General features: G+C 40.1%; 1 protein-coding gene across 7 annotated transcripts in view; it reads left to right on the forward strand.

Annotated features, from left to right (window-relative positions):
- The window catches only part of LOC114871461 (protein vestigial), an 80,145-nt gene extending 55,940 nt beyond the window's left edge, over window positions 1-24,205 (forward strand). For 4 of the 7 annotated variants that reach the window (XM_029177390.2, XM_029177393.2, XM_029177394.2 and 1 more), the window contains exons 2-6: window positions 1,120-1,330; window positions 1,575-1,733; window positions 9,571-9,694; window positions 23,215-23,462; window positions 23,992-24,205. In XM_029177390.2, the coding sequence (XP_029033223.1) occupies window positions 1,120-1,330; window positions 1,575-1,733; window positions 9,571-9,694; window positions 23,215-23,462; window positions 23,992-24,047 (798 nt within the window). In that variant the 3' untranslated portion in view covers window positions 24,048-24,205. Of the gene's footprint in view, window positions 1-1,119; window positions 1,331-1,574; window positions 1,734-9,570; window positions 9,695-11,054; window positions 11,282-23,214; window positions 23,594-23,991 lie in introns of those variants that run through there. The other 3 variants (XR_003788578.2, XM_029177391.2, XM_029177392.2) reach the window with 3 other exon arrangements.
- Window positions 24,206-24,405: the final 200 nt, after the last annotated feature.

Consider the following 24,405-nt stretch of genomic DNA (forward strand, 5'->3'; position numbering starts at 1 on the left):
GGGAACACATAGCTCTGTTATTGCATAATGTTGTCTTACATGATGCATTTGTTAATTTAAGTTTGATATCAATATCGTGGAGGCTTATAATAGATTACGGGTGGTAACGTGGTCTCTCAATTTTGTTATTTTGCTTAAAATGAAGGTAAACAAAGAAGGTTATTATAATTATGAAAATCACCAAGGGGGCCAAATTACCAATAGGGAATTATAATACCACTGTTTTCTTGTGGAAATAGATGTAAGTAAATTATGTAAATGATTATGAGAGTGATTCGAGAATAGCTAAAGACAGGAATATTTTAATCATTCATTCGCTATATTGAAAAGAAAAATTGAAACGTGTCAACTCTCAACGGCGCGCCCTGCCTCTACTATATTTGAAAATAACTTAAGTAATAATGTTATTAAGTAGTATAGATTGTTAATTAAGAAATCGTGAAACTGCATAATTTTTTCATCATTCAAAAATCCGAACTTTTCCATTTACGGTAGTATTAACCAGTTGCATAGTCAATAAACAAAATGGAACTTAATGTAAATTCCTTCGTTGCCTCACGAGTTATTACTACGCGTTGCATAAATACGAGAGATTAAAGTGTGCGCTTTAAATTGTGGAAGTTATTGCTTACTCGAACTCTGATAATTATAAATATCAGAAGGTTCGTGTAAGATACACGCTGCAGCAGAAGCGTGTGAAAAGTCCATAAGTGAAAGGATATTACGAAATTTATCAAAGTATACGAAAGCAACGACACAAATGCTATTCAAACCATGACTATTTTAATCATCATGTGTGTAAACACTCGATCATTGATCAAGTATACCGCTAATTTATATATTAAACTTACGAAGAGACATCTGGTAAATCAGAAGTAAGCATTGAAGAAAACGAATTGAACAATCGCGTCGACAATACAGAGTTCTTTATTCTTTTAAATTTATTTATCAATTACTTATTGCCATTTTAATATACAGACATATATTAGCATCTTTTTATAAAAAGTTTTACTTACAGTTAGAATAATAAACAAATGAGGGATGTTATTAAATTTTATTCTATAATTCAGAAGATATAAATTTCGTTTTTAATAACAATATGTATTATTTATTTTACAGTTGAATGTCCACCAAAGATCACTCGAGGCGGCGGGCCTTGAAATTTGCGGAGCTGGCGGAAGTGTTCCGCAAGGGCAACCCAGCAGCGCGGGTTCCGTCGGCTCGGCACCCAGCCCAGCATCGCCAAGGCCAACTCCTCAACCACGACCACCCCTAGCATCAACCACTTCACAACCCTCGAGGACGTTGGACGACGACAGATCGACGGACGGTAAGTCGATGCAATCATTTATATAATTCAACTATGCTTCAATTATTATTTTCTTGATTTTGTAATTAGTGGATTAATTATTTCTATGTAATTCAAATCACATAACGAAAATTATTAATATTAATTATCAATTAGAGGATAACGATAAAATCTACTCGAAGTTATTCTGCTTGGATTATTTTCGAAACAGTTCAATTATGACCTTGTAATTTTGAGGAATTTAGCCTCGTTAATTTGTACGTAGCCGTAGGTACTGGTACCGCCGCGGAAGATTCAGACGATGGCGAGAGCAGAGCCCAATACCTGAACCCAAATTGTGTGGTTTTCACTCATTATCGGGGGGATGCCGCGTCCGAAGTGGAGGAACACTTTCAAAGGGCACTGGCACACGATAAACTGAAGGGTGAGTAATTGTATTCGATATCTGTCAAAAATTTCAAAAAAGAAGAACATCTTAAATTTAAAATGTAGACTGAAATCGTTAACCCCTAAAGTGACGGAGTTGTGTCTCTATTCGGTGTTTGCGAATCGGTATTTTTTATCTTCAAAAAGAAATTTTAATTTCGAACTCGTATCATTGTCCCGATGTCATCGAAGTATGTAGTCGTGTCGGGGATTGGACAGTGTGAAACGGGACGGGGACCGGATTCGGGGCTAATGCATCAAAGGGCGGTGATTTAAACGCATTCGCGGCGGGTGCAACGCGGAGCCAGCAGAGACCGATAATAAAGTGCGCCATTAGGCCGCGACAACCCTAACAAGCCACGTAACAATTGTACCGTCGTCGTACTTGGAGACTTAAAACCCTCGCTGTCCGCCTGTGGAAAGAGACGAAGAAGAAGGAGTGGAAGTTGCGCCAAAGACAGGGGCGAGAAAAAAATAACAGATGGAAATGAAGAGGAAGAGAATGGAGAAATGTACTACTGAAAAGTTCGACAAAGATAAAATATTACACAATAACAATTTAGATCACATTTCTATCAAATTTCATAATTTATGTGTCACGTTACTCTTATCTGAGTCACGTATGAATTTCTATAATTTGCTATATAATTAAAAATTTATTCAATAAAAGAATCCCTTAAATTTCCATAACTTTAATAACTTTCAAGGTGTATTTATTAATCAGGAAAAGGTAATAACTTTATTTAATTTTAAATTACCATATATTAATAATTCTAATTATTATAGTATTATATTATACTGTTGCTATCCTCTTTCCTTGTTACAATCTCTAAAGAAAGAGTCTAAAATTAAATTCAAATCACCACTGTCTCTGCAACCCGTCCGGGAGTGAAAAGATCCATAAATGAAAATTCGATCGTTCATAAAAGTACATACGGTAAATAACTCATCAGAAGAACGAGATGCCTATATCTATAACGATCAGAAACGTTCGATCAAAATTCATGCTACACGTCCGAGGAATAAACTTGAGGTAACGATATCGAGGGCACGGTAAGAAAGTAGCAAGAAAGAAACATTCATATCGTCCCGAAAAGGAATCGAACGGGCCTGGATAGACGACGATGGATCGAATGATCCCGTTGAAGGCCCGTTGCCGAAAGAAACAGCCGGTTAACGAGAAAGGCCAAGAATGGGGTAGCGGGTTGTCGCGCGAGCGGGTTTGGCAAGCGATCGGCGTAGCAGCCCGTCTATATCGGTATCGTTTAAGGCCGCATTTATCTCGCGGCACTGCTCAGGATCAGTTCACTAGCCTGCTTAGAATTCAAGACAACACGACCTAATTGTTATGTGCCGTGCGGCTCTCCTTCCGTCCCTCTGGCATCCTCATCTTACCTCTTCTCTTCATCCCCGCAAGCTCGTTCCATCGAGGCCACGCTTTCTCGTCGTAGGAAAGGTAAATTAAGAGCTTCTGTTCCCCGGCCTGCGGGATGCACACGCTGACTCAGGGAGAACAGAAACGAACGTACAGACCGTAGAGGGGCGGTTGGAGGGCGGACGGAGGTGAGTGAGAAAGAAAGGGAGGAGGAACGGAACGAGGAGACAGTAGAGGAGACAGTTTTAGCCGCGGTATGCCGGCTAACCTACGTACAAGGAGTGAACGTCTCCACGGATTGAACATGTCCCACCCGGGTGGGACAAAGACACCCTAGCAGAGGATCAAGGGAGAAAAGGCGCCGATAAAGAGGGTTGAGAACTGTTGAGCCGCGACACGTGTTCGCGGTTGTTGCCACACGTTTCTCGATTATCCTTCTATCCTGTTGTAAGAGAGAAAAAGGTGTTTTCGTCTCGGGATCGTCTGTCAGACTCGTCAGTGGTGCTGACAACAGACGATCCCTGCCCCAGACACCTATCGTACCGCTGCTATTCGGAACTTATATATACATATTCGAATGGCCTGCCGGGCGACCGCTTGCGAGAACACTGCACCGATCTCCCGCCGCCACCTAGCGGTCCCCGGCCCGAACTCAAGGCGTCCGGGGAGACGAAACCCTCTCCCCTCCACTAAGCGCCTACCACTGTCTAAAGCGAAAAGCTTTAAGAATTATCATTTTCACCGAGGAAGTCTGATTCAAATATCCGTTCAATATATTCCTAAAGAAAAATACAATCCAACTTATGGTAAATGTTCAACAAGACATAACCTTAATTTACACATAGAAACTCAATCAGCCAGCGATATCAAGATCAGAACCTAATCGAATCCTGTTCTGCCTGAAGGAAAAAGAGTCGCCATACCGTTATCATTACATAGAGTACTTACTTATCAGAGAGTAGCGGACAAGCTAGATCAAAGCGGTGCCGTGTTCCTAGATCTCCTCTGCGCAAACCCCTTTAATCACGTTAACTCCCCTCCGTGTTATCAATTATCCAAGTCCGTAGCGACCACGCTAAAGACGTTATTAGCCTGGTGTGCTCGCTGCCGATAATATATTTCACCGGCTAATGAGTCAAAAGAAGCCACGTTAGTTTATGCGGTAGGACAAAGAGCACGACCACCGCGCGGACACAAATATCCATCCGCATGGCGGAAAGAACAGGCAAGATTAAGCGGACCAACGGAGCAGATTCACAGCCGTACGAAATTGCAATTTTCTCTGGAAGCAGCTGGCGCGTTGTTATTCCCCTGAGAAAACGATTTCTTGCGATGGAGAAATTGCATATGGCACGTCTTTTGCCCGCTGGTTGGTGACCAGAAGCGGTTAGACGCGTGAGTTAAAGGACGAGATCGAAAGGCGAACGATACGGTAGGCCGATAAAACGTTTTGCCCTCGAATGCTCGTTGATACGGACGCATAAGAGAAACGATGATTATCCTGGTTTCTTGTAGACACCGCCTTCGAGGGGTCGAGCTACACGGGGAAACCTGATTTCGATTAGGTTGTGTCTTGCTGAAGGCGCGTGTACGTCGGCTCCCTTGGGGGTTTGCTACTTGGACGATTGCATAAAGTTTCATCACATTTTTCTATGGGTTTGGTATATAACCTAAATTGACTACCAGAAACCGATTAAAATTGTTTTCAAAGCTGGATGTCTCACCGTTTGTGAGATATCATGGTAAGAAATTTTTGTACAATTTTGGGACTACGTATGCCCTATTCGATACTGAGCATGCGCTATTCAATACTGCGCATATACAGAACCTAACCTAATCTAACCTAACCTTACCTTGAAAACGGTAAGACATCCAGCTCTGAAACTAACTTTAATTGGTTTCTTGTAGTCAATTTAGGTTATATACCGAACCTGAGTTCTCAATTTTGGTGGGACCATTCGGACACACAGCCGATTTATTTCTTATATCAGGGAAACAAACGATAAAAAATGTTTAAAATACTAATTAATATTAGTTGGTACTTTACAATAGTATTATAAAATTATATTAGAGTTATCGGTAAATAAAATTGTATGTATACAGTGGGAAGCTCAACCCTTAGACGGCGGACCACGTAGAGAGCCCCATATTTAATTTAAGCTCCGTTGTTCAAGGGTTAAACTGAAAAATGAAACGTTCGTATCCTGAATAATTGCAGTGGGTGCTCGACGCAGCGTCTCAAGTTGAAAAATCGCGCGCGTTTATCAGCGCGCATACTTCCGTTCAAAGGGTTAATTCAGAACGTCCGCCAGAAGGATCAGAAGCGTTAGATCGACTGATCGTGTCGCGCACTCGTCGCTCTGTTCAGAACACGACGTTGTGAACGGCGGTAACGTTGAGTTCGGGAAATTGAGCGCGTCGTTCCAGTCGGTGGCGTCAAATTAACGCCCCGTTCGCCAGCATCGCGGCGCAACAGAGACGCAATTACTTGACATGGCCCTTACACGACGCTGTGGCGTCTTCAAAGGGGCTGCCGCGAGATTAGCCGCGATACCGTCTTCGGTCTGTGCTCGCTGCTTTTTCAGCGTGTTCCACGCTCTCTACCGAAGCACCGGGTATCACACGGATGAAAATTGCCGTGTAATCTATGACAGGGCGCAATTTACCGCGCTGTAATTGAGAACGTCGCGACGTGCACGTATCTATTGGACGGTTCGTTCGATCAATCCTACGCTATTAACCGGCCAATTTCTTTAATTGCCAACCAATGAGAACCATTTTACGCACAACGTATCATGTCGCGAAATTTATTTCTTTGTGTTTCATTAAGATAATTGATGAGTTCGAACGTGAAATGTCAGATAGAAATCTTGTTTGAAGGATTAGAATGTATTAGCTCTAATGTATAAAGAAGGCGACGCAATTACTGATTTGTCAAGAAATAGGTGGAGTATGTTACTCGATGAATATCATATTCGATACTTGAATTATTGATTCATTTTTAATTTTATTAACAAGAAATGGTAACAAGAGACAATCGTGAAATAATTTATTAAATCGTCCGCATCGATAAGCGGTGATGAATTAAACTTTTCTTATATTTAGCTAAAAAAAGTAAATCAATAAACATGAAATTCGATCGTCCATAAGCGATTGAGTCGACTGGGACAACGTTTGAGATTGCACAGATCGAAAATAGACGGAAACGCGTCATTAGTTTTCGCCAGGATCTTAATCCCTGTCCAGGGGGTGTCGTTTTCTTTGGCCGTGGCCGGCTGCGCGCGACTCGCAATCAGAATAACGAGCCATCCACTCGCACCGCCACATCAATCTGCTCTGGGTTACGTTTTGACGAATCGCGGCACCGCGACGCGCGACGTCTTTATAGAGGCACCTTCTGGCACGGCTCCAATGCCACGCGTCGACGCCGAGCAGCACAAGCCGAGAAACTCATCCGGCTCGTGTCAGTCGATTATTTTCCGAGGGACGGAGAAATGAAACACACCGAGCCTGGCTACCGCCGAAGATTTACCGACTACATTTGTATCGGGGTATCGCGTTCGCGGCCGAACGCGATCGGTGTCGCTGGTTCTGAACGGCTAAATGTGAATCATTCCGTGCACCGGCTGCGAAAATGAATGAACTCGAAAGAATTAATGATCTTTCCCTTGTTTCCGGCTTTTGTAACGTGATTTTCATGTTGCGCGGTGGAACATTTTAAGGGATAACGTTTCATGGTGGTCTATGGGAAATTGGGTAGTTTTATATCAAATTTTCTATTCATTGAATTTTAATTCTTTGACTGTTATGGATGCAAATATGCGTTAGGTGCAGCAGTTTTTTCTTGTATATATTATAATCAAATAAAAGTTATCAGTGCATGTTACCAATTACACGCTACATGCCATCAGATTATAACGGTGTGATAAAACAATGAAAAAGACGGATGAAAAAATAAATTGCAAAATGACATGAAGTAAAAAAGAAAATAAAAAAGATTAAGCATTATCCATTTAATTCTTATTTCGTAGACACAGAACGTTTAAGCCTAGAGTACTCAGTGGTCAAAGGGTTATACTTTAAATTGATGTACAATAATTATACTATTTCATAATATTTTTATGTCATCAAATCTTGCCAATCTGTTGATGTTTTGAAATCAGCTATTTAATTGCAAGTACTCAAAACATTGCACGTTAGGTGTACCAGTGTTATCATTGAAAATCATCAGGTGCAAATTACAAACAAGCGTCAGAGAAGTAACGAAGCTGGTGGAACGATAGCTTGGCATCGACAACCCTTTCTGCTCTCGTCAGAGCCGCATAGAATTGAATCCGTGGCCCTTTCCCTGGCTCTTCGTTTCGCCGACCGTGCAGCCGGTCCGCGCGGCATCGGCACAGTAGAAAGCCGGCCGTGGACGCTCGACACTCTGTTTCTTTAATTGCGTTAATAAATAAAGGACAGTCGGCCGTGGCCGGTGAGCCGGGGTCGGAGAGACAGGAGGTGGATAGAGAAGAGAGAAGAAAGAGGGAAGGTGAAAGAGAGACAAGGGTTACTGGAAGGACGAAGGACGAAAGCTTGCAGGCCGGTTCCGTCCGCTATCTCGCATCTTCTCCGTAAGCAAATCGCAATATTTAACGCGATAGTTAGTCAATCTTTCTTGATACGTGTGTAGGAGGATGATGGCCGCACCGTGTCGACCAATCGGCGCGCGCTCGACGATCCGGCATCAAACGGAAAGTATATTTTACACGTTCTCGTCGAGAACGAGCACCCTTTTGCTTCTTCCATTCGGCATTCCACGCGTGGGAAACAATGCGGCCCCATGGGCTTCTTTATGCTCGAAGTGTCGCGGGTCAGTTGTTACCGGGACGACCCGATACCCAATCGGATTACAGTATCGGTCTGGGACCCTCGAGGACACGAGATTGCCTGAACGATTCGAATTGTCGGATCTCTTTCGTGGCCGAACGCGAAGCTGCTGCGTGGAACGGAAATAAAGAGATCTTCGGGATGTTGTGGTGGTAACAAGTGAAACTCCAACTGTTTATCGGCTCCTACGATACTGTCGATCAAAATGAATCAGGGAATGAATGGTTTTCAATCATTTTGGATATGAATGATTGATTATTTTTAATTTTAATTATGAAGAAATAATAAATCATCCCCCTATCTTTTACACACTATACACATTTAGAGAAGATTCGTGAAAAAATGAAAGTTTCCCAAATGTAATTATTAAAATATAAACAATTATTATTTCGCATTGCAAGGGAAATTATAAATAATCAGCAACGATAATGAAATAATTCGTATCATCTTTATTTTCAACATCTTTTGGTATATTATAAATCTGCTTATAAAAGTGAAGAATCAGAGGTGGTAAACCGGAGATAAATTAGCGGACATGGTTTCCATGGTAGAACGGTGAGCATCCTGATGGTGGCGGAGATGAAATCGAGGAAGAGAAGGAATTAGAAGTATAAATCGTCGGCTGGTCCGACCTCGTTGGTTCAACCTTCGAATATGTGTGTTGGATTGGCCGAAAGAGTTTCGAGAGGGAAAAAAGGAATCCCAGGACGAACGAGCCGAAGACTCGCGGGAGGATACACGACAAGCTTCTGGCTTTGGAGTGGTCGCTTGTAAAACAACCGAGCGGTACCTTTCTGTCGCGCGGTTCGATCCCGTGGGATCCGGCTACCCGTTTATCGTGGGCCCTCGAAAGAATCGCGTACTGGCTCGTGGGAAACGATAGAAATATTTTAATAAACATTCCCGTTTCGACGAAACGGCTCACCTTCGATCGAAATTAATGCGGTTCGTAGGAAAGTAATTGATCCTTCATCGATCACACCTATGATTCATGCTTCACCATTTTTTACGAAGGTTCCCATAGAATTTTCATTTTTCTTTTTTTCTTAATTAGGTAGATATTTATTATAATTTCTGTTTTATTTTTTGTTCGTTGCGTGGGGTCTACAGCAGCTATAAAAATTTAAATTAAAGCATGCTTTACATGAAAATTTATGTAGACTAATTCTCTATTTTGCATTTACGAATTTGGTAAAATGATTTTTAAGTAATGGTCTCAGGAAATCGTGCACAGATCTAAATTTCAAAATTCGAAAAGGATTAAAAATATAATATATACGTCTGTATTTAAAACGAAAGTTTAATTAAAGAAACTTGAATATATTTGGTAGTGAAGTGTGTGAAAGGATTAAGTCTTCAAGTGTGGTATGCAATTTCCTTCCTTGTAAGGATGAATTGTATTATACTATAAAACCAAATACGGTGAGGTTTTAAAAATTTGCATAAACGACGATGATATGAAATCTGTAATATTATGGTAAAAATATTTATAAATGTCCAACTTGGGAAGTTGGATTTACATAATGCATTTTTACATTCAAACAAGCATTTCAAGCGTCGCTGACAATTTTATGTTGTTCTGTTACAGAAAATATCTCCCCCATGTCCATGAGGAGCTTTCCTGCTTCCTTCTGGAACAGTCAACATCCTGGTGAGGTCTACGAGTATCCAACGGACCCGTGGCATCCGCATTATTCACAGTATCACCACAGGTGAGCGTTCCTAAGATTCCTCGTGTTATACTTAAAGTATATGTTCCAACGTGTAGGAAAATCTGTGCTAATCTCATCTACCCGAACGCTTTAAAACGATATTGCATTTATAACTTCATTGAAAGACTTTTATTTTTAACATTTAATAGAAAAGAATGTCAGGAAAAATTCATAAAAGACTTTAGGTTTATGCGTTTAACTCTTTCGCTGCTAATAGGTAAAGATCACCAACTTGAAAATTTGAAAAATTACAAAACCTTGTAAAAAAAGGATCACGTTATTTATAAAATGATTTAATATGGAGATAGTAGAGATAGCCATAGCAAAAGGGTTAATTATCTCGATCATTAATCAATAGCAATTTCTTATCATTTCCCATTTAATCGACGTCTACATGATCCACGTTTCAAGTTTTCCTTATTCACACCAATATGAACGTATCACCGGCGCGTAACCATTAATTAGACAGATCGCTCCAAAGAATCCCATCAATTCGTTGCCGCGAAGCGCGCTCCATTTTAAATTCGCCGGTGTTTCTCGGAGTCGACGTAAAGCTCGCGCGCGAAACCAGTCGGTGATTAATCGACGAAATCGTCGAGAGCGTCGTTCGTTCAATTAACGGACGATAATGCGGCCAATGTTTCACGCATTCGAAAAATCCACCTCCGGCAGGCGCGACACGCTCATTACGCGATAGCCTGCCGGGATAAACCGTCAGAAACGAATGTTGCGGCTCGCCATGGGGCTTGAAGCGAGCCGGGAGACGGAGATCTGGTAGAGAAGGGAACCTTTCTGGAAAAAAAAGAGAGGGACAAAAGATCGGAGAAAAATCACGAGAAATCGAGGAAAGAGAGAGGCAGTTGGTCGTGGCATAGAACGAGAGGGGTAAATTAAAGCGTACAAAAAGTTACACAGAGAGAAAAAAAGGAGACGAGAGAGGAAGAGAGATAGAGCAAAGACAAAAAGAAAACGAGACGTGAAAAATACAGAAAACCGTTGGGAGCAGGTACCCCTGGTCGAGAGATCTTTAGCGCTGATGTTGCGTCGGTCGCCGTATAAATTACCAGTCTGTCACCGTTCTTGAAAAGAGGCACGATATCGAGGATTCTTCTTCTCCTTTTCTTTCTTACCATCGCTCTTTTCTCCTTCTCATTTTCGCCATTTCTTGTTTTTACTATTCCCTTTTCTTTTTTTCATTTTTTCTTTTAATCGTTTCTTTCCCTTCGTTCGTAAAGCCCATTCTTTCTTCGTTCTCTTCTTTGCGTTGTTCCCGAGTTTCCTGATCGAGCAGGGAGCAAAGTTGATAAGCCTGTAATAGGTTAAGTTAACGAAATCGACGACTTTTTTACGGTTGTTCCAGGGCTGTGCACGAGTATCACCATCATAACATGGCGGCCGTAACGAGTTACGGTGGTCTGCTGTTGGGTGGTGCGCGAGGACTCGGCCACCATACGTCCCACCATGCGGCGCACCATGCACACCCCGCGGCTTCTTACAAGGACTGGCCGTCGGCGACGCCGTCGCAGTCGCTCGTCGACGCGTCCTCCGCACCCCCTTATCCCCACGGCCCTTACGCACCCCTCTCTGGTGAGTAGAAACTCGAGGGTTACGTTCAATCGAAACTAAGCGGTCGATGTTTGAAAACTTATTCTTTACCTTTTCTTCTTAATTTTTTTATCTTTTATTTGAAATACTGAGGTAGTTAATTTTCCGTTAGGGTTTATTACGTGTACAGAGGTACGGGGATGGGTTTGATGAAGTTTCTTGAAGAAACTTTAAGATGGGCTTTTGTTATCTTATTTATGGCGCGGCTGGTGGGAACAGCTGGAAAAGGCGTAAAACAATTTATGGATAGTGGAAGAAGAACACTTTTCAATAGAAAATATGCAAATTAGCAATCAATGGGTATTAGATATTAACACATTTATTGCCACAGTGAAAATAGACGTATATAATAAGACATACTGAAATTAATTACATACAGTATACGAACAATTAACTTATCCTGCTCACAATATTTTTATAATTTTAATAGTATTAAAATAGTTAATATTTATAATATGAAGATATTGGGAGGACAATTTAAAAAATTTATAAGGCATTCAGTAATACTTTCCATCTACCTACATACTTTATTTTTGTTTCCTACCTCAACCTGTCCCACATAAACCACCTTTTCAGTCTCCCTCTTTCACTCTGGAGCCAATCAAATGACACGATGCGCACATTGTTGCCGATCATCCCTGTTGACGGTTTCCCGCGCAATTCCCTAGGCTGATCGAAAAGACGGGGGGAAAAAAGGCACGGACCAGGTTGCAACGAAGAGTACGCGAACTTTTTACCCGCGATTTACATGATAAATCTCGTGAAGAGGATCGACTCGACATCAAAGTTGGAAGGCCGAGCAACGTCGTAGACGGCGTTTGTATTGGCGGCAGAAGGAGCGGAGGCAGAATGGCGCGCAGGTAGCGCAAGAAAGGTCGGTCGGCCCCTCAGATGCTCGCAATTAATAAGAGCTTAATGGGGGCCCGCGGGCCGATATAGCGCTGCCACGCTCGGGCCCCGTTTCTTCGTTGTTCTCCCACCGAAATCATCGATGCCGACGACAAAAAGCCACGGCTAGGCCGTAAAACATTTCGCTCACCGCTCGACAGAGGTGCTCGGGCCAACGTCATTGCAAAAAGGGCCGCTCCGTTTCGATTCTCGCTGCCCCGACATCGAATTATATAAGAGACAGGGAAAGCTTGTCCCTTCACCGGGATTAGAAGAGGTGAAAGAAGTCGAGAAAGAATTTCGAATCGGAAAAATTCAAGAAAACGAAGAATCTGACATGTTTCATTTCGATGAAATTAATCATTTTAACCTATTAATTCTAATGGAAATCACTAGTTATCATCAAGGTTGATGTTCCAAATTTAATATACTAAAATAATTAAAAGAAACATTTTAAATAGTATATCCAGAGAGGAAATGGTCGTGTCTAATAAGACACTAATGAAACGCATTCTTCTGTTAAATCTCCATTTTTTAATTTATACTAACTATCGAAACCAAGAAGAGACTCGATCATTGGTGATCGAAAAAATGTCCGCCATTGAATAGGAAATCTAAGAGGAATAGATTTTCTTTCCTACGATTTGCGAATACGTTCAAATGCAAATGCAGTGCTCCCGAAGTGCAATGTAGGGTGCAGCTGCAACACGCTGTGAAAGCACCACGCCCATCGTGATTGCGGAGACCACTCCCATCTGTCTGCACGTCGCTGCAACCAGCACGCCTTCCGTTTCACCTCGAGAAACAGTCACGCGATTTCGTGTAACACGTCCGTAACTTTTGATGTAACGTTCTACCACGTTCAGGAATTTCCGCATCCCTGGCTGAGCTTCATTTTTATCACGACCACGAGTTTCCTTCGGGAGCTGCATTCGGTGGCTATCATAGTGACGTATATGCAAGTATTCATTTTTTCTTGGCTTTGTTGATTTAATGATATCATCTGAGTGATTGTGATAAGAGTCATTGAAATTTAAACAGTTATGGATCGTGGTGATGGTGATTTCTTCGTTCGTGACAATTTAATTAATAATTTTTCAGATAGTGAAGTCGATATCTTGTTGGAACTAAAATTTTCGCAAAGATGTGTTAGTGAAAATTTTGTTATTATTCATTGATTTTCTATATAGTAATGGATTAATAATTTAAAGAAATTTTTAGACAGATTCTATGATATATTTCAAAACATAAAATTTTGTATAAAGTAGTACGGAGATGTTGAAGAGCGAAGAGGACGGTGTGCTATGGTCTGATTCCATGCATGCTGAGCTTAAGGGACGAAAATCGATACTAGAGCTTCATTTTAGTACTCTCATCCCTCTCGTTGTCACTGATTCGATACGCCATTACTTCAACCCTCCTCTGTTAGTCGGTTCAACCTAGCAGTCATTGATGAAAAACATTCTTCCCATTTTGCATTTCCTATTTTCAATATATTATAATTCATTTCTCTTGAAGAACAATTTATTATTTATCATTACTAGAGCATGAAACCCAAAAAGAGAATGAAATACGTAAAGGTACATATGTGATACAAGTCCGAGAATATCAGTTACAAATTAGCATAATTGTGAATGAACAAATGCATGAAAGTGTCAACCATGAATGAATAACAAACCGACGAACGGCGTTAAGGTCGTTAAAGGAACATTAACGTCGAAGCAAAGTACCCGTTCGAAAATCCCAGGAACTTTCACCGACGTCGTCGAGAAATGTACCGTAGGAACCGTGAAAAATTCGGCTGGTTGGTAGCCAGGGAACGAACAGGCTGAGATTTAGGGCCAATTTAGGAAACGCTTACATTCGCACGCGTGCGCTTCGCTTTATGGCGCAGATTGAGAGTTGCTTCGCGGATCGGACCGACCAAACGAGTTTTCAAGAATTTACTTGCCGGAATGCCGGCAACGCTCACTATTCTAACTGGCGTGTGCTACCGTAAGGGACCCAATGCACCAAGTAGCTGCTTCCAAGTAGCACCGACCTCCTCGTCAAACATCGATTCTGGAAATTAATGAATAAATAAGAAAGGACTTGCGGTTTGTCCGCTTTCTTGGATACCGCGCGTCGACGCTCGATCGGAACGGTTTTGGTAAAAAGACGAGCATCGTTTTGTCAGCCAGATTTTTGTGAATTTTATTTTGACACGAATTTTCAGAGTTTCGAGGAAATATTGTAATCTTGGATTCATTTCATTAGGTGGATTTTTAATCGAACACGAAGAAAGAATGAAGAATTAAAAAATTAATAGCCACGATTGGAACATCAAAATTTCATCACAATGTAGAATTGTGTGAGAAAAAATTAAAGAACGTTTTAAGTAACAATAATATGTTATAATATTTGCAAAAGATATCAAGGGAAAAACTTCAATTGAAAAATGAAACAATCGTATTTTACATAATTACAATTATAGTAATACTATGAAATAATGAACTAAAGCTTTATCTTAAAAAAAATTAATTTGTAGTATCTTGAATAATTCATTTTATTGCGTCTGACTATACATGACTATTTCTACTGCGACGGTCAACGTACATATTAATGAATTAGTATTGCATAAAATTCTGAAGGTAAAAAAAGCAGACTTTTAAATGCTCGTAGCATTGAATCAGTAATATAGAGTAACAAAAGCACAAGTTAGAAAATAAAATTTAAACAAAATTGAGTATTTGTTGCCTTAGTAATCTGAATTACAATCTGTCTGACCATATACGTCAACTTCCACTGTGGCAATCAACCTGTTAACACATTTACCGCGGATGTCCCTGATCTGCATCGACTATATTGATATGCGTACGATATTAATATACTATTAATAAGTATTATTAATATACTAAGATCAGATTCACAAGGAACGTGTTGAACACTAATGTAAAGGTTTCTAACGAGTCCTGGAAGGAGGAGCTCGGTCGTTTCGTAGGATGAGAAGGTAATTTCAGAGTTTGGTCGAAGCGGTGGAATTATCTAGAGGAGCAAGAGTGTTCGAATCGGAAGTGCCGCCATTAGAACGCCGCTTGGCACCCCGATTAGGCCGTGCCGCGGTGCCCGGTCCCCGCTTGGTAATTATATAATTGCGTAAAATTAACTCGGCCAGCATAAATTGGCTGCCGTTTAAGCGCGATTAAGAGAAATAAATCGCAATTACCGCGCGACATCCGACGACGCTGCCCGACTGTAGATGGTCATGGCGCACCGCGTGACGTTTATGTCGGCGGTTTTATGCCCGCCTTGTCCCCGCGTATGTCTATCACTTCTGTGAAATCATTAATTTAATTGCCCGTCACCGGCTCTCATCGACGAATTCAACGCGATCGCGCGTATAATTCATGCAGCTCGCCGGAAATTATTGTGATCGATGACGCGAGGTTCATCTGTGCTGATTTATTATTATATTGATTTGCGAAGGAGGTTTGTCCGTAAGAATTAAATTCCGTAAATAGAAATTATTTTTATTGTCTTTTCATTTGTAAAATGAAACAAAATTATTACATTTAGATTTGGATAACTCGTGATTAATTAATCACGTTTCTAATCTTATGAAAGTAGTGTGTAGGGAAATTAATTCAGTTATGCCTAGAGATCCCTTTGCAGTATATATTATATTTTTTAAATAGTGTGATACTCTATATTTTCTCGAAGTCCTATAAATAGAACGTCCATTTTGCATTTTCTAATTGGCGCAAAGTTCTTAACACGTTAACTGCCACAGTAGATACAGCCAGTAATAAAACACACGGGAGTATAAATTACTAAGGGTATTGTAAACTGATTGAATTTAATATTTTAAATACCAGTCAGTGTAATTTTTAAAAGTAATGGAAGTATTTCGGAGGGTTTGCATTCGTCGAACAACAATAGCCTCTTTTAACAAATTTCCATTGTGAAAGTGGAAAACACGTCATTAGTATTGCGTTGATCAATGACAATGAAATCGGTATTTCCCAATGTTCTAGCGATAATTACAACGAATACCTGTTGATGGAATTCACCGAGCAATGGAATTTGTTTGAGAGCAGAATCATTGTTTTATTTAATTCGTCGATTCACAGACGCGTTTATCCATCAGTTACTAATCCAAAGGCTCTTTGGAAATGTTCACATCATCGAAATAACTTTCGGAATAAAATTAAAACTTAAATTACTGAATTAAAAGTTCCACTCTATACTTCGGAAATTTTTTAAACGAACAGAAACATTTTTATGAACTTTATTATGTTGTTACCTTTCTTAATTAACACAATATTAAGACTACTGAAAATTTTCTTTCAATCATTCTATTATATTAAATTCAATGTATATCGTGTTTCATTTTCAATCGCATTTCTTCAATTTCATTTTAATCGAATTTGAAATAAACCCAGGAAACAATAATAAAATCAAGTCGATATCACCTAAAATTAATTTCAACAGTTTAATTGCATTACCTTTCACGCTAGTGGAAATCTTCTTCTTTGGAAGGTGGTTTCACAGGAAATTCGCCTCGAACAGGAAGTCGAAAAGTTGCGAAAGAACGCGTCGCGGAAACCGAGAGATCCCCGGTGTACGTTCACCGAGACGGCAGGTAGAACTGGATCCGGGGATGTTAATTTAATGCGGTTTCGCGTACTTTTATCTTAGCCGAGCGAGCATTAATTCCCAACGGCCGCGAACAGAGACGAATTTACGAGCGAGATTCGTTATCCGAGCCGGAAGAGCGACGACGTACCGGTATCGTGAAATCTATTGCTTCCGAACATGCAGCCGCCACGACGTCACGGACCTTAGGTGTGCTTAAATCAAACACGAATTTCGCCTGTGAACGGTGAATTGAATTCCGTGCACGGTATTTTGTCGAACGGGGACATTGATTTATACTCGACGCTCGAAATTGCTGGCGTTTCGTTCAATTCACTTGCAACTTTTCCTTCCAACGTCTTCCCAACTTCTATCAAACAGAATTTCTTACATTTGTTCAACCCTTCATGGACAAGCGCATTTTTGTGCAACCTGGGCAATCTGGATCGATTAATTTTTTTACTGTTCTTGGCTTCCTAAAAATTTGAAAAAATTCTGGAATACTTATTGAAGGCTCTACTTAAGGTTAATATATTTCATTTTATGATGAAATTGTAGAAAATTTCTTCTCCGATATGTTTAGTGTATTATTTTTCAAAGTGTCAAGGATCCTGATGTTTCGAATTTACTGTTAGATTTTCTGATTGATCTTGGTTTGAAGAATTATATGTCCTTTTGATACGAGGGAGAAAACAAACAGCACGATTTATATCACTGTAACCGAGGAGAAGTTCGAGAGCGTCCTTTTACGCGTGACCAATCTTCCAAGGAACCCTTCAAAAGGATATACAACTTGTACAACCCCTACAGAATCTCCCTTTCCTTTCATTTAACCCTTAACGATCGCTTCGCTAAACATTTGCGAGAATATCACTGTTTTTATTGATGGAATCATAGAAACACGCTTTTGTATACTAGAGTATGTTACTGATGCGAGATCTGAAAATGAAAGTTTTAACTTTTTAACTGGAGATGACGTGTTAACTCGTCACATAACATTTCATAGATTGCGCTTTTAGTAAGCCAGCTCCTCAGTTAAATAGTTAAATTGAAAAAAATTGGACAATTTTTTTGGATATTCTGAATAATTACATAGCCGCATGCACTGCGGTCTTTACTGTATTAACCCTCGGACGGCGGACCGCGTAGAGAGCCCCAATTCTAATTTAATATTGTAGGAAAAAATGAATGTAGATAAAAATTAGAAAGAAAATAAGAGTTTAAAGAAAACGAATATTAGTTATGGAAAGAAAACACCGCGTGTCACATCGACCATCGTCCCTGATCGCTCAATTTCGACTGACGTCAGACGCGTCGCAACGATGGTTTCTTTGTTTTTTACAAACTGGCCCACCTCGCCCGAGGTGAATACCGACTGCGCTGTTCAATGCGTTAATCCTTCTCCACTTCCTATTTCTAACTCCTATAGCACCTAAAATCAATTATGATCATTAAAGAGAAAGTTAAACACCGAAGGAATGAAATCTCACGATGGGGAAACGAGCGTCGGTGACCGTCAGTGTCGCGGTTTCAAGTTGAAAACAAAGAAAGGGTGCGACACGGTGATCTCAATGTTTCCAGAAGGATTAATTCACGGAATCTTTGTCATAAATTCTCATCCGCGTGGGACATTCTGGCGAGGAATATTCTGGACCCGCGGCTCGTTGCAGCCGGGCCTTTCTGGCACGCGCCTCGAAAATGGCGTCGCGCGGTGACGTCACGTAATCCACGCTCGGTGCACCGTTTCCACCGGTGAGAGTAAAAGGGAAGAGAATGGAAAAGAGGGACACCAGGGTAGCCGGGGATGGCTAGCGAGCCTCGATTGGTCAGCCAGTTGGATGGAGGGAGTGGTCGAAAGCCGACGGTTATATCGATCTCTCGAAGTCGGCTCGTTCGTAGCCGGAGACAGTCCGGTGAACCGGAGCTTCCTTCGCGGCGAACGCGTGTCCTCTTCGTCCTTTAACCCTTGACCCGCTTCTCTTCGTGATCCTCTGCGTCCCCGAGACTTCGCGCTGTACAATATACATACGAGACTCTTCACTAGCACGCTTAAAAACGTCTTATTGTTAACTATCGTACATCAGTCGTTAGTACAGACCGAAATATTAATTCTACTTTTGAAATTTCTTAAAATTTTCGTGCCAAAGCAATTGGTCTACTTTTCGTTTTGTAAAGTTCATCGATTTGGCGATCAAGTGAAATTTTGTTTAAATGTCATTATTAACGAGAAGAGTAACGCGAAATTATCGATTCTCATTTCATTCAGGATTTTGTTTTTTTATATTTTACTTAAATATTTTAGTATTTATAATATTAGTATTATAGTGACAGTATAAAGTAGTAAATTAAGAGCTTATAATTGAAAATTAATGTCTGACTATACACGTCCCTTTTCACTGCACTATTAAAACTCTAGAATAATTAACCAAATTTTTATCATAAGATATACGGTACATCGATAATTAAATTCTTTTTTCCAATTTTTTCGGTTGAGTATAGGAACTTCTCACTTAACTCGTTGACTGTCACCGTAAGAAGAACCGTACCTGGTACGGCACACATGAATTATTCACAGACTGACAGCCGCAGTGAAAAACACTGTGTTTAATACGGCACGGTTCTGCAGTAAAACACTTTTCCATTATTAATCTACCTTTCTTTTTCTTGGTATTTTCAGTACATTCTTTTTTATTCGGAATGTATAAAAATTGTTGAAATACCAAATCTTTATATGAAATTGAAAAGATTTACTTTCTTAGGATATTAAAAAATGATAAACTAATAATAGTTTGATGTATTACCTGAAACACAGATGCAAAGAGGGTTGAAAAACTTTTAATTTCCTTCGATACATGCATGACCCTTTTTCTCTCATACGAATTCTCGAAAAGGCCGTGACAATAGAATAGGGAAAGGTTGAAAACACAAAGATTTGGTAGCTTAATTTCCAATTAATACACGCTCGTGCATACGAGCTTCGAGACAGGGTGAATCAAAGTGGGGACTCTCCTTTACCACGAATATATTGGATTTCGAGGCTTCGAGGGGTTTGACCCCCATTGATAAGGGTCATCTCGATGCTTTCGATATGTATCCCTCGACAACGAGTAGGGTCGACGGATCATAGGGGGTCGTGTCCTTCGCTTTTTAAAGCGGGGGTGTTCGATTTAATTTAATCCGGATGCCCGACTCTCGTCTTTTGTCGTTAAATTTGCCATCCAATGGTAATATCAAACGAAAGCAATGAGAGTATACGTTGTTTTTGGGATAATTTCTGCACGTTTATTTGTTTTTAGGGAAACTGATTTATTTATTTATTTGCTACTATAGTCGGTTTTAGTTCCACTCTAAATTTACAAATATCATTACTATGCAGGGTAGTTTCAAATACATAAAATAAAATCATTTATTCGCTGATTTTAAGACAATTAAGTCTACGGTGAAACACAAAGAGGAGAATCGCAAAATTCACAAGCTAAACGCGTTTCGCCCTCAAATTTCCTTCGACTTTGTACGTTGTTTCTTTGCTGGAAGGACCAAAGGGAATTCCTCTTTGTACCGTCTTGCTTTCGCTCTTTGATATCGCGATATTGAATGCTGAAACATTCATAACAGGTGCGTTCGTCCGTAACTTTGTATTCATCGACTTGTGTGCGTCTGAGGTTCCAAACGGAAACACGCTGCCGCGTATTCTTCAGTCGAACAATAAACCTGGAAACATTCAGCAATAACTATTATCCGAAGAAAATTCTGTATCTAAGAGGAAAACGTTTCATTTTAATAAATCAATATTTTTCTCATATACAAATTTCTTGATTTCAGAATAAAAATATACGAAACGAATTTCACATCAATTATTATTATAATTATTCAAAATTGTTAAATTTCATTTCGAGGCAAATTTCCTTCAATTATTGCTCGATATCCTCGACTTGTGGCCTAGCTCACGCGCGATCATAATCTCCGTGAGAGAGCATCCTAATTCGATACGAAGGACCGTAACCACCGAATAATGTACCATAAGTGTCAAGACGATTTATGCGAGCCACGTACGTGGCTATAACGTTTTCACGGCCGAGTATGCCAGGCCAATATGCTGGAACAAAATGGACGGGGGTGTTGCTGGTAAATGGTGTGTCGGATAGCGCGGACAATATTGCCCAGTATTCGCCAGCTTTCCGAGTCACCCTCTCGTATTTACGCGGAAGAACCCGCGTCGATTATGGCCAAGGGGTTTCTCCACTTCCCTCTTGGATCGACCGTATTACATGGTATTTGTTAGCCACACCATTGGAACGGTTAATCGCTATATTTGATCCCTGATGATGTGTAATCAATTCAATTTGAGAAATTAATTAATTTTCCTGCTTTTATTAATATTTTTCTTATAGGGGTGATTGTACACCCTGAGAGGTTTTATTACGTTTATGGGGAATTTTAGGGATTCATAATTTAATAATTTGAGATTGATTAATTTTCAAATCAAAGCTTTTAATTTGCTATCTTAAATTATTAATAGGTATAATAATAACGCCATTCAGTGTTTACTTATTGTTCCTTTTTTATTAATTAATTATACAAAATTTGAGATACGAACTGTGACCCCTAAATTAAATGGAAAATTTGAAATTTCAAAGTTTCCAATTATCCAATAGTTTAAATTTCCAAATTGATCTTATCAAAGGCACGAATACTGTCGCGAAGCTGACGTCTCGGTTCCTTCTCACGCCGTGTCCCAGCATCATTTTCCAACCGAGCGGGTTTCTATCAAATAGAAACGCGTTCCCGGTGTTCGTCGGCGAGATGAAATCTTTTGTGCTTCCGCCCGTGTTTCTTTCGGTGTGCATGCGCCAATATGGCAACGCACAGGGCTGACTTTGAAGCAGGTAGATCCACGTGCTGACACGTGTGCGCCGACAGATACGAACTTAATCGGCCGTGTCGTACACCACGTGCCATGAATTTAAGTACTCGAAAACGTCCGTCTTTTTCCTTGTCACGGCCTGAAATTACAACGATACGCGAATATATGTATATACCACGAGGACGTGTTACATTGGACGTTGTCGATGCTGACGTTGACGACGAACAGGATAGTCGGCGTGATCATTCGAGTCACGAACGATCGACGTTAAACGAGGCCTTTCGTGAAGGATACTATTTCCTTGCCTGCCACGATGATGCTAGAAAATGTATGACACGATCAAAGGAATTGACGAAGGTCTGTGTATATGTGTAAAAAGTGTTAATTACAGATGGAGAAAAATGGAGGGATACTGGAAAAACGTGGAAAATTTCTGACGAGGAAAAATGAGAGAGTGAGGACATAGAAATAATCCATAATTTATCGTTTCATATCAAACTTTAATTTAATGTATAATTTTTCATTTGAGAGTTGAAGATATTTCTTTTTTGAAAAATTTTTTCAATTGCAAGAATTGTGGACCAAGATGATTAATAAGATCACTTTACTGAACTGAAGTGCTTGAATTTGTTATTATTTTATTCAATAATTTCACAGGAGAACTGTATCATTTCTTAAAGAAATGCTACTTATTAATTAAAATTTTCACAAATTTCCTCTTCTCCTTACTTGGATATTACCTTAAGTAGAATGTATAAATTTTTAAATGAACAGTGTAAAATTTAGAAAATGATATGGGCTCTTTCCGTAGTCCGTCGTCCAAGGATTAAATTCAATTTTTATTATATTACAAAGGCGACCAATTAAAAAATTCTAATCAGTCTTGAAATAATACCTCAACAATTTCACAGGAATATCAGTCCTATTTACTCAAGATTCGATGAATTTTCATAAATTTCCTCTCAATTACGAATTACGAATAGTTTCCGAAGAGATCCTGTTCACAAAGTGAAGAACCAGGATGATCTGCAGGGTCACTCTCAGAGATATCGAGATCAAAGATAGCCTCGGTCACATGCGTGCAACCGTTGTAAGGAACATGAGATCTTAACTGGTCGATCTCGTGACATATTCCGTTGGTCCCCCGTCCGTCCGTCCGTCCGTCTGTTCGACCGTTCGTTCCCTCGGTTCGTCCGTCGGTTTGTCCGTTCGTGTCGCGCAGCGGGTGCCATCACCAGTTATGCACCCTCGCATCCGTCAAAACGTTGACTCTTCTTTTATTACGCGACTAGCCGCGTTATAAATTTCGATGAACGATGAGCCGACCGTTCGGACGAAAAAGTCATTCCTACCTTTTCGAATAACCAATTACTTGTTCCGTGCGTGAAATTCCTGTCTTAGGATCGTTAACCCTTGTCTAGATGATCAAGTAATATTTACCAATTTTTATAGTATAAATAATTACCCGTGTCAGGATTAATTAAACAAACACCACGGTTGATGAACTTGAAAAATTTATTAATTATATAAAAATTATTCTCTGTTGCAGGTCTCGAATCGCAGGTCCAGGACTCGAAAGACCTCTACTGGTTCTAGAAGCGAGCTACGGAGTCTCGTGGACCGACCTAATTCGCAACATCCGGTGGGTGCATCCGCGAAATAAGCACGAGCTCGATACCACTGAGCCGTTGTTGTTCTTCGATCGAACAGCTTCTACGAACGAGCATTGCGTTCCAAGGAAAAGAATCAGCGGGAAAACGCTGAATGATCGAAGGACGATCGAGGAGCTTAGACGATGTAACGTGATATTAGCATGTTAGAGGATCCATGGGCTTTCTGGCAGAACGAGATCGAGGATAGTAGGAAGGAACTTTGTTATACGACCGGAAGAACGTACCGGGAGATCGTTCGTGCCGCGTCGAGCAAGTGTACATAGTGTTACCTAATTTACTTTAAGGGATCTACTATTAGAATACAACTCAGATAGTATTAGAGGAATACTTTGCGCGCACTATTACCTTCATAGTGACTGATTAATGTCTACCCGGCCTCTGAGAGAACGAAACCTCTGATTCTTAATAAAGCGTAGGGGATTAGGCCGATGATGGCGTGTCTAAATTTTCCAAATAATTCATTCAGATCGAATAACACGTATTCATGTGCATCCACTTTGATCGTCCTCTTGGATAAATTAACAAAAATGAAAAAAAAAAAAATATAGAAAGAAAGTCTATGTACCTTGATTGAATTTCATCCATCAGATGGAATGTAGTTTTATTCGTGACAATTAATAAATTTAATGGTTGTGATGATTGATTTATTGCAGATAAATGCAGGTCGAAGAGGAAGATCGAGGGAGGAGTAATTATTTGGTGGATTTAGCTGCAGATATAAGTGAAATATTTATTGACCAATGATCTTGCCATATATATATATTATAAATATATATATTACTATTATTAATTGTATCATAACACCGGGCGCTGCAGAAATTCTGAAACCTCTCCGAGTCAGCAAATTAAAAATAGTTACTATCCGAATTGTCATAATTATTCTTTATATCCTTTCCCTCGATAGAACCAGCCGACTGTCATAAACGCACACGCAACCACGCACGCGGATCGTCATTTTTCAATAGCGGACGATTAGTCTACCTTAAGCGCATCGTTATCCATCTCATGTTATCATCATCATAGGTGTTAAATAAATGATGCATTAACATTACACACCATTGATTTTT

The sequence above is a fragment of the Osmia bicornis genome, chromosome 2, assembly GCF_907164935.1.
Source record: "Osmia bicornis bicornis chromosome 2, iOsmBic2.1, whole genome shotgun sequence".
NCBI classification, from domain to species: domain Eukaryota; kingdom Metazoa; phylum Arthropoda; class Insecta; order Hymenoptera; family Megachilidae; genus Osmia; species Osmia bicornis.